This window comes from Acinonyx jubatus, chromosome D1 (assembly GCF_027475565.1).
Source record: "Acinonyx jubatus isolate Ajub_Pintada_27869175 chromosome D1, VMU_Ajub_asm_v1.0, whole genome shotgun sequence".
NCBI classification, from domain to species: domain Eukaryota; kingdom Metazoa; phylum Chordata; class Mammalia; order Carnivora; family Felidae; genus Acinonyx; species Acinonyx jubatus.
The window spans coordinates 90,411,455-90,422,722 of record NC_069390.1 but is presented as its reverse complement, the minus strand read 5'-3'; the positions used below and the strand labels follow the sequence as shown (position 1 = coordinate 90,422,722).

Sequence of the window (11,268 nt, the reverse complement as noted above, 5' to 3'; positions counted from 1 at the left end):
AACTGAAACTACCCCTTGAAGCAGTAACAGCTGTCCTGACACCAGCAAGACCCCACGTGATCGACTCCAAGACAATGATGGACCTGACCTCTACTGCCCACCTGCATGTACCCACCAACCTTTGCCCCACATTTTCCTTCTATCAACCTGGGAGTATTTTTGGCACCTTGGAGATGGTCTTGGAGACGCTGGTCTGTGGTCTTCCTGGCATTGGCCTCGCTGAAATAAATTCGTCCTGTTTCACCTCCACCCTGCCTTTGGGCCGGACCTGGTCTGTTTGGGACCCTTCCAGCCGTGAGCTCGTTTCCCTTGAGCCCGTTAGAGGCTGACCAAAACTTATCCCTCCCTTACGTTGGTCAGAAGGGTGGGGGATTGTCTGGGATTCCAAGCCTGCAGCTGGTGTCTGGAGAGGAGTCTGGGGTGGGGTGGGGTGGGTCACTGCACTTAACTTGTGGAGACTGGCCTCCTCACCCTGGGTAGTCAGTATCGGAGTTACACTGCACCAAGCCAGCACTTTCCACCCCACTGAGGAAAAGGAGTCTGCATCCCTAAGGCATGCTTTGCGGCAGCAGATAAAAGGTTGTCTTTGTTGTATATCCTAGCAGGCACTCTGGCTAAAAGGAGCCCCGAGAGCCCAGGGCAACAGATGGGGCAAACATAAGAACGTGTTTCGTGATGTCCCTGTCCTAGTTGGAACCACCCTACCCTCTCTGACTTTAGGGAAACTTAGGGACCTGGGGATGGTCTCGACACTCCCATCTGCATTTGGTTTCTGGTGGGAACTATCCTATCACAGTCGGAGGGAGTGGAGCCAGTGCTCAGGAAGACGTGGTAGGATTAAAGAGGAAAGCACATCTCCAGAGAAGGGGTTCTAGAGCCAAACGGGGCACCACGTTTGTGACCACCTGGGTTTGGGGACAGGTGTTTGTTTACAAATCTTATTTAGTGAGCGATACACTTGGAGATTTCACATAAACACAGCTGATCTGCAAAGAACATGGGTTTGCACTGCATAGGCCACTTACACACGGATTTTCTTTGATAAATACAGTACAGTTCTGTAAATGTATTTCTTTTCCTTATGATGCTCTTAATAACATTTTTTTTCCCTCTTTATTGTAAAGAATACAGTATAGAATACATACAACATACAAAATATGTGTTAATCCATTGTTACCAGTGAGGCTTCTGGTCCACTGTAGGCTATCAATAAAGTTTTTGGGGAATCAAAAGTTATGCATGAATTTTTTACTGTGCAGTGGAGCAGGGGGGAGGCCGGTGCCCCCAAACCCCTCAATGCTGTTCAAGGGTCAAGTGTATGTGGGTTTCTTGGAAAAAATTAGAAAATCTGTTTCCACATTGCAACACCCAGCTGGAGCTAACACTTGCCCTCTCTGGATGGTGCGTGTGCTCCCTACCAGGGCCTCACACCTCGCCTGCCATTTACATCTGCTTTTCTTGCTTATCAAACACCCCTTCGCAGGCTCCACTCTTGCAGCAAGGCTCCTGGGCTCCAGCAGCAGAGTGCCCTGCATTCTAGGACACGGGTCTACAAAATGCTAGACTAAGCAAATGGAGCAGAAAGGTTCTGCTCCATTTGTCCATGAGGACGGTAACTCACTGCTTCTGAATCTATCAGTTAGAGAACCATTATATGCTCTTTCCAAGCACAGGAACCTTCCCGATAGATCAAGAACTTTATTGTTGGACGTAACCAGTTTCTGAACACAGATTCCGTGCCGTAGTTCTCCTTTTCCAATCATTGACCCAATCGGCCCGGTCCCGGGCTCTCTTCTATCTTGGCAGGGAGACTTCCCGCAAGCTCTTCCAGAGAATGGCCAGAGCATTGGTAAATATTCAGTGTCCAGTAAAAGCCCAGAAGCAGCTGGGTTTCTTCCACTTATAGCACCTGACCCTTCTGGAGTCTGTCCCCGGCGAGAAGCTAGTAGAGTCCACTAAACAGTGAAGAATTCAGGGGCCAAACTGCCCAAGGGTCTTCACTGTGCTCTCAGACGTCCAGCTTCATCGTCCCCACTTTGATCCTGACTTGGCATCTGTAAGTCCAGACGTCTCAAGGAGCACAGAAAGTAGCGAGGAGGCTTGCAGACCAAGTTGAGTTCCTCCTTCCTGGACCCCAGGGCTGGCAGGACCAGCTGGCGGGCATGCAGGTGAAGGGGGATGTGGCGGGCCTTCGCCTGTTTCAGCCCCAGCTTCTTCAGGGTACCGACAGACAGCTTCTGTACAAAGACAAAAGAGCTTCTTGAGAGCCAGGCCAATGGCTCATCCTTGAGCAGCACGCAGGGCCAGAGGCCTTCCACCTAAAGGAACCAACATTAACTCCCCCGGAAGACACAGTAGTGGACAGCCCGTCAGGGACATTGCCAGGAAGGTTCAGAACCCAGGTAAGAGAAAAACCACACCAGAGAAGCTCGTATCAGCCAGCGCTCTGGCCTTCCTAGAGAACAGGCTGTAACATCAAGAGATAAAAAGCTCTTCAGCAATAGCGTGAAAGGCTGCTCAGAGCCTTCAGAAAGTCTGCTCCCCCTGCCCCCGACCTCCTAACAAAATCTGAGACTAAGGAATAAAGCACAAAGGTTTTGCTAACAGATGGTGCAGCTCCATAAGAACAGTGGCTGTTTCTCTATAAGCTCGGGAACTTACACAGCTTTGTGGTGACTCACTTCAGGGCTTAACAAGGGGAAAGCATTAAGTTCTCCCCCTTATCTGTTGCACCTTGGGTCAAACCAATATCACCTGGGGGGCCAGCTTATTCCAGTCTGAGTACTTGTGATCACCGAGGATTGGGCAATCCAATCCAAAAGACAGGTGAACTCGAAGCTGATGTTTTATGCCTTTAAAAAAAAAAAGAGAGAGAAAACTTGAGGAGCGACAGAAACCATACCACCACTTCCAACCATGTTAAATCAAAGCACAGTAAAACTGGCAAAGCCCCACCTACAATAAAGTATAAAGAACAACAACAAACTGTAAGCTACCAGGGAGCAAACATTATACATACCGTTGAGCCTCTAAATTCCCCTCTCCACCCTCCACGGTTCCCCTTCCACCACATATAACCTGGGCTTTTTTTTTTTTTTTTTTTAGCTTTATTACATAATGCTAAATAGTATTGCTTTCCACATTTTCTCACTGTAGCAAAATATACAGAACAAAAAATGTATCAGTTTAGCCATTTTTAAGTGTGCGGTTCTGTGGCATGGAGTACATTCACTGTGTTGTGCAGCCATCACCGCCATCCCGCTCCAGAACTTCTTCCTCCTCCCACACTGAAACTCTGAACCAATTAAACAACAGCTCCCCATTCCTGCCCCCGTGCCCCCAGCCCCTGGTAACCACTATTCTACTTGGTCTTTGAATCTGAGTATTCTAGGGATCTCATACATGGCACCATACAATATTTGTCCTCCCGCGTTTGGCATCTTTCACTTAGCACGAAGTTCATCTATGCTGTAACACGTGTCAGAATTTCCTTCCTTGTCAAGGCTGGATAATATTGCATCGTATGTATAGACCAGATTTGGTTTATCCATTCACCTTGTCCGTGGACATCTGGGTTGACTTCACCTTGTGGCTACTGCAAATAATGCTGCTATGAACACTGGTGTTCATGTATCTTCTCGAATACCCGCTTGCAATTCTTTTGGGTTTATACCCATGAGAATTGCCGAATGGTAATTCTATGCTTAATTTTTTGAGGAACCATTTTCGCAAATTTTTAAATAAATGTAACCGAACTAATTATATCCCTCTGCTACCTAGTGTTTTTTCTTTCTTTCTTTCCTTTTTTTTTAAACACCAATCATCCCCATTGGAGCTCCCAGCCTTCCCACAATATCAGTTGCTCAGAAGAAGGGCAGAGTCCAGCACAAGGCCCCGGGGTTTCGCTGTCCCACCGATCCCACTGCACAACAGTGGCCCCTCACCGGTAATTGGCTGGAGCTCTAAGAGGGCGGAGGACAGAGTGCTACTTAGCACCTGGTATTGAGTCACAGCTACATGCGCGCTCCGGCTCGTTCGTGCTCTCACCATCTTCCCATTGTCCATGCGGTAGCCTGGGGACAGCGTCATCTGAAACCAAAAAAATCAAGATATGTCGCAAAGGAAGAGCAGAAAACCCATCCCTCTGGGCCACAGCTCACCCACCTTGTAGTGCTGCTGCGGGCCTTGCACCTCCTTCTCAACGATGGGGATATCCACAACTCCCGCTGAGGGCACCGGGACACGCACAGCGATGGCCCTGGGAGTAACACACAGACCCTCACTTAAGCCACAAGGTGAGGGGGAAACTCCTCGGATTTGGCTAGAGGCGTTAGCACTGGACCTTCCGTGGTCAGTTCTTAAGACGGGAGCATCCCAAATGACCTCTCGTCATAGCACTTGGCCTGAGAGCTTGACACAAACACATCCGTTTTTCTACCAAAGTAATATTACATATATACTAATTACTAATATCTACTAATTACAGAATATTTGGGAGAAAACAATAGAAAATTTATCATAGTAGCATGCTCTTTCATTCTAGCCTTTAAAAATGAATATTTATAGTTTAAAACAAAATTGGGGTAATATGGTTTTATATCCTGGTTTTTCTTATTATCTTTTTTAAGTTTATTTATTTATTTTGAGAGATGGAAAGAAAGAAAGAAAGAAAGAAAGAAAGAAAGAAAGAAAGAAAGAAAGAGTAGAGGAGGGGCAGAGAGAGAGAATCCCAAGCAGAGTCTGCACTGTCAGCACAGTGCAAACTCACAAACTGTAAGATCACGTACGACCTGAGCTGAAATCAAGAGTCGGATGCTTAACCTACTGAGCCGCCCAGGCTCCCTAGGTATCCCAGTTGTTTGGGTTTTTTTTTTTGTTGTTGTTTGTTTACCATTTACAGCTTATTTATTTGTTTTTAAAGAGAGAGAGAACGGGGGAGGGTAGAGAGAGAGGGAAAGAGAGAATCCCGAGCAGGCTCCACACTGTCAGTGCAGAGTCCGATGCGGGGCTCGAACTCACAAACCATGAGATCATGACCTGAGCCGAAATCAAGAGTCAGCCACTCAACCGAGTGAGCCACCCAGAACCCCCAGGTATCTTGGTTTTTAAAAGATGGCTAAGTTCTGGCTGCACGTGAAGTGGATGAACAAGTAAACGAATTCACAGAACCGCTCCTGCCGGATTTGCCAGATACACAAAACCCGGGGAACTGTGCTCCGTGCTCAAGGTCACAGAAGCAACCACCACCACGAGATAACCATTCCAGATCATGTTTGTTGGAGCTCTCCTTTCATTACGGGTAGAAGACTCTCTAATCTGTCCCTTTGCTTACGCATCTTCCAGATAAATCACAAAGGAATCCTCCTGGGCACTTGGTGGCCTATCACTGACTGCCCCTCATACATTTCACACCCTAGACTCCTCACTTTGGGTTGGTAGCAGTTTGGGCTGTTCTCTGACATAGTTTATCACACTTAGACTGAGTTTTAACTGCTAGCTCACTCTTCCTAAGGACCTAACATTACTAATGTTCGCTCACTCCACATTCAGTGAGTGTAAAGAGGCACTGATTTAGGTAGGTACTAGTTCTGTATAGAAGAGCAAGACAAAAATCCCTGCTTTCAAGGAATTCGAAATTTAGTTAGAAGATTCAAACAAGGAACTGTAACAAGTCGCTATCATAGTTAAGTCAGCAAATACTAATTGGTTGCCTACTATGTTCTAATTCTAACGCCTACTTCCTGCACTTGGTATTTAATATTTAAGGTCAGCATTAACTGTGTTCCAGTCAACTTTCCAGCATTATCTCTCACCATTCCCCACTCCAGACTACACTGCATGTTCTACCCTTTTGTGCCTACCATTCGTACAATCTATAACACGTTTCTCCATCTTGTCTTTCAAATCCTATTCATTCATCAAGACACAATTAACTGATGTCAATTCCTCCATGAAGCCCGATCCTCAGAATGGTTAGTGATTCTAAACTCTCATAAACAATTTTCACAAATAACATAACACTTTTTGATAGACTTAACATCTGCATATATGCATGAGAATAGCCTCAATTTTCTGCCTTTCAGCTTTTACTATGAGCTACATACTGGGTCAAAACGCTTTACATGCATTGTCTCACTTAATTCTCTCCTCAACTCCATTATTCTCATTTTTCATATACAGACAAAGCTTAGAGAAGTTTCATAACCTGCCTAAGGACTCCCGCTGTTAAATGGCACAGCTGACAGGTGAACACAGATCCTGCTGAGCTCTGAGCTACTCTGCTAAACTTCCTCCATTATCTATAATCTCTTCATACAGCAGTTCTTACATTTGATTCCTCATCAGAGTCACCTGTGGAGCTTCTGTGGGTGGGCCTCAGCAGAGAATTTTTGAAGGCTCCCAACACCACAAAGTAGCTGCAAAATCTGTAACACCAAAAGAACTAATATCCAAAAGATAAAAAGAATACCCATGAATCAAATAGAAAATAATAAACAATCCAACAGAAACTGGGCAAAAGAAATAAACAGTTTGTTCACAGAAAAGGAAACTCAATAAACATGAGAAGCCAATAAACATGCAGGCATAACATTGCTGGTACACAAGAAACAGAAAACTTTTTTTTTTAACTCATCAGAGTGGCAAACCTTTGAAAAATGAGTTGGTCAGCTATAAGGGGAGGTGGGTACTCACTACTCTATTGGGAAGAAAACCTGGCCCACCTAAGAGTAGTAACATTCAAATATTAAATGTCTCAACCTAGCAATTCCATCTTTAGGAATCTGTCCTAAAAATATACTCACATATTCTTTGCAATAGGCTCAGAAAAATGGGAAGTTAACCAAACATCCATTAATGAGGAAATTATGATATAGCCATACAACAGAATACTGCAGAGCTCAGAATGTACACACAGGGGTATCTGGGTGGCTCAGTCAGTTAAGCTTCAGACTCTTGATATCGGCTCAGGTCACGATCTCATGGATCGTGGGTGTGAGCCCCCATCATGCTCCCTGCTGATAGCTCAGAGCCTGCTTCAGATCCTCCCTCTCTCTCTCTGCCCCTCCCCTGCTTGTGCACTCTCTCTCAAAATAAATTTAAAATAACTTTAAAAAAAATAAAAATTAACTAAAAGCACACACAAAATGCTCTCCAAGATATATTTCCCAAGTGAAAAAAAGCAGGATCCAAAGCAGTGCAAAATATATTGCCATATAATAATTCGTTTATACATGCCCGGTATGACTCTGGAAGTTTACACAAGATAGTAGAATACTGGTTGCCTCTGGAAGAAAATTCAGCAGACGGGGGACAGGAGTAGGTTACAATTTTGTTCATGTATCTTTCCTCTATTAAAAAAAATGGAGGTGTGGCTCCTGGGTGGCTCAGTCAGCTAAGTGTCTGAGTTCAGCTCAGGTCATGATCTTGTGGTTTGTGAGTTCAAGCCCCACGTCGGGCTCTGTGCTGACAGCTCAAAGCCTGGAGCCGGCTTCAGATTCTGTGTCCCCCTCTCTCTCTCTGCCCTTCCCCCCACTTGTGCACACATGCTCTCTCTCTCTCACTCTCTCTCTCTCCCTTTCTCTCTCCAAAATAATAAGTGAATAAACTTAAAAAGAAAAAATGGAGGTAAAGTTAAATGTACTAACATGGAAAGATCTCCAAGACAGTTAAGTGAGAAAAGTAAAGTGTAGAGACGCCTGGGTGGCTCAGTTGGTTAAGCGTCCAACTTCAGCTCAGGTCATGATCTCATGATTCGTGAGAACACTGCCCGTGCTCTGTTCTTTCTTTCTCAAAGATAAATAAACATTAAAAAAAATAATAAAAGTACAGTGGACACTGTACAATGTAATACACACACACAATCACACTGTATATACTAGACATGTACATAAACGCATCGGGTGAGGACCAGGGGAATAAAAACCAAACTATCCCAAGGGAAGGGACTAGAATGACAGAGTGGGTGGATTCTCCAGGAGTTTTTTTGCTTGATCTTTGATTATTTCACCACAGGAATGAAATCATGTGTTACTTGTGTAATTATCAGTAATTTTTATGTACAACCGTAATTAGGAACCACTATTCTATCAGACTCCAATAGGCTAAGCACTTAGTCTGTTTCCTACACTCCTCATATGCCCACAGGTCCTAGCACAGTGCCTTCTCCTAACAGGAGGTCCTTCCGTACGAATGGACAAAGAGATAAAAGGATGCCCTCATTGATACCAACTCTACCACCAGCGATGGCCTTCATACCAGTACTTCTTTACCACCTGACGGGTTCTAAACAATTCTTGAACTTGATGTGCCATTTCCTTCTCCCATGCCAACACCATTACACCTGTGGTTTCCTTGTCCAGCCGGTGGCACAGATGCAATGGCTCTGCCTTGTGGCCACGAAGCATTTTTGCCAGGATAGGCAATACATCGCTGATGCAGAGCTGGACCCCAGGGCCACCTAAGAAGGAGAGAATCAGAGGTTTTAGTGGCCAGTAAAAGATCCCACCAAAGAACTCTGCTTGGGAAAAGAGTCAGTGCTTTCTAGAGCCTTATTACTGAAATGTGGGCCAGGAACTAGCAACATCAGTATGCCCAGGGAGCTTGCTGGGAAGGAATCTCAGGCCTCCAACTCAGACTATTAAATCAAAATCTGCATTTTTAACAAGATGTCCACGTGACTCACACTCGTATTAAACTTTGAGAAGCAATGTCCCAGAGCATGTGGCTTTCTCCTCACACATATATATACTTATTAACCTACTTGAATACTCGCAATAAAATCAGCAATCAAAATGAGGAAGTCGGATATTTCACTATATAAACAAAGGCTTGAGACTCTGCCAAGTAAACTCAAGTGATACATACAAGACTGTGAAGCTCTTCTGGGGTATTACAGGCATCACATCTTCCCGTAAAGAAGATGGGACTTTACGTGAGACATTTCTCGGAAGTATTCTATGCCTAAGTAGCCGTTGAGCTTGAACAGATTATTTAGTCTTTCTAAGGTGTAGTTTTCTCATCTATAAAATGCAAATATCTGTATAATAATTATCTAATGGGGAATGAGAAGGATCAAGAGTGAAAAAGAAAACACACAAAACACATGGCAATGTCTGACTTAATTCGTTCTGTATGCTTTTATCTACACCTCCCCAAAAAGCATTCTTCTAGTTCAACTATGCTTTTTCCTCCAGCACATCCCTTTCCCAAGTGCATTTTTTTCCTATCACTCTCCACTGGTCACACTCCAACTGTCTCAGACAACTACATTCAACAGTTATTCAAAAACATTTCATTGTCCATCGAGTTCTAGACATCTTGGGGTTTTGTTAGGCATACTCTGACACACACACACCTCATATGTTTTTTAATTCCTTTCTAATATATTATGAATGCATAATTTATTATGTATTTTTTGGCACCTGAATTTTATAACAACATGAGTATCTTCTATATTTTGTAATTTCTATGACATCTTTAAAGAAAGTTATCTTCTACACAGGTTTATATATGTCTTTGTGGGTGCGTGGGTCCTGAGTATGTTTTTAGTAGTGGAGGCCCGTCTACAGAGCAGTTTAATTTCTGCTTTGGCTGGAGCTCCATTTTCTTATCGGTTTTCATACTGGTTTCTGTGATTGGAGTTTCTGCATGTTTAGGTGATCCCTATTTGATCCTTGCCATGCACAGTAAAAGATCTGATTTGTCTAAGGCTAGTCTGTCTCCACTCAGGGCTTGAGGTGGGTGACTGATTTATGCTGCAGTTTTGGGCTCCCGGATTGAGATTTTCTGATCTTTGTTCAATGAAGACAGAATGGTTTTCTTGATCTGGACTTAAATGATGAATTATTGTCTGGATCATGTGAACAAAATTGTGCATTAAATCAACCTGGTTAAAAAAAGACAACTGAAGCAAATTCAGAGCCACTATATTGAAATACTCCTACTTACAGAGGTAATAAACTATCAGAATACATTACCCATAAGAGATTTACAGGATGAAAATACAAACAGTATTTATGAAAATTAGTGAAAGTGGGAAAATTGTTAACAAAGACTAAAATATAGTGGTGTCACTATCAAAAGGGGAAGTGAAGGGAACCTTAATATATTGTCCTGTTTTTTTTCTTATGTCATTTCTTTTTTCTCAGTTTTGATGGAAAACAACATGAAGACAAGAACCACACAGCCTTAGTATCTCTCTATAAAAATCCCTGTGGAGGTCTACACACGGCACATTCCATATATCACTGCTGACTGCCAAATGTTTGGAATGCAGAGACTGACCTATATATCCCAGTATCCTCAGTAGTGCCTCATACAGGACTATATATATATGTAGTGTCTTACAGAGTACTCCCCCAAAGCTTAATTATTTTGAATGCAAGGCTTCAAGAAGCCCCACAAGTAATGTGTCCGAATTGTCCATAGGTGTAGCGAAAACAGAACCAGCAGCACCCCTCTCCTTCCCACGTGGTCCTTACCATGCACGGGGAGACCGTAGGGTTTATTGATGACCACGAGATCCTTGTCTTGGTGCACAATCCCTCGGCTCAGTGCCTTAGCAAGCACGTTGGGGTGGACTCGTTGCAGCTGCTGTGTGAACCGCACGAGTTCCTGCACTCTCCGCTGAACAGGGTTTGTGGGCACCTACGGGGAGAGAAGGAGCGACAGGAAAAGCCTGGTGAAGATCTTCAATAAGCCTGGGTGAGAATCTAGGTTGGGAATGACTATCTCTGCATTGGACTCGCGCCTTCCCCGAATAATTTGAGAGCAGCGGTGCGCGTCTGTCTTAACTTGTCCCATCGCAGTGCTCAGGAGCGAGGCCGGCAGAAGCCAAAGACACAGCCCGCAGGAAGACACGGACCTCTTCCCTTTCCCTTTCTCTCCATTCTCCCACATGTCCTCCACATTTGCTTAACAGCTGTCAGAGGACCCTCCTACCTCACTCCCAGCCCAGGAATCCAATTAACGCGCTGCCTCTTGGGAGTTGTGGTCCTTTCGAACTCACCGGTTGCTTCTTCGTCTTTTGTTCCTGTTTCTGGGATCGGAGTTTCTCCGCCAACCTCTGGGCATTCAGAGTCCCAGACGCAGCAGCGGAGGAACAAAATGGCTGGCAGGCGAGAATGAAACGACTCCCTAAACACTGCCCGGAACCCCTCACCCAAAGGCCCAGAGCATTACAGCTGGGCGCCGCCATCTTGTCAAGAAGGGAGGGGCGAGCCAAGACCACGTGCGAAAGAGGGGCTTGGGGGAGGAGGGGATGGGCGG

The 11,268-nt window shown here is 44.6% G+C and overlaps 1 protein-coding gene across 2 annotated transcripts; it reads right to left on the bottom strand.

The window, feature by feature from the left end:
* Positions 1-1,678: 1,678 nt before the first annotated feature.
* On the bottom strand, positions 1,679-11,220 carry RPUSD4 (RNA pseudouridine synthase D4). 2 transcript variants are annotated; one of them, XM_015072225.3, is made up of 7 exons: positions 11,009-11,220; positions 10,482-10,647; positions 8,257-8,458; positions 4,165-4,258; positions 3,945-4,089; positions 2,755-2,852; positions 1,679-2,237 (listed from the first exon to the last, which is right to left on the bottom strand). In XM_015072225.3, exons 1-7 carry the CDS (start codon positions 11,195-11,197, stop codon positions 1,998-2,000), a joined length of 1,134 nt encoding a protein of 377 aa, XP_014927711.1. In that variant the 5' UTR covers positions 11,198-11,220; the 3' UTR covers positions 1,679-1,997. The 2 variants fall into 2 exon arrangements, with proteins under 2 accessions (XP_014927711.1, XP_053059873.1); XM_053203898.1 differs by lacking the exon at positions 11,009-11,220 and adding an exon at positions 10,795-10,914.
* Between the last annotated feature and the right edge of the window lie 48 nt (positions 11,221-11,268).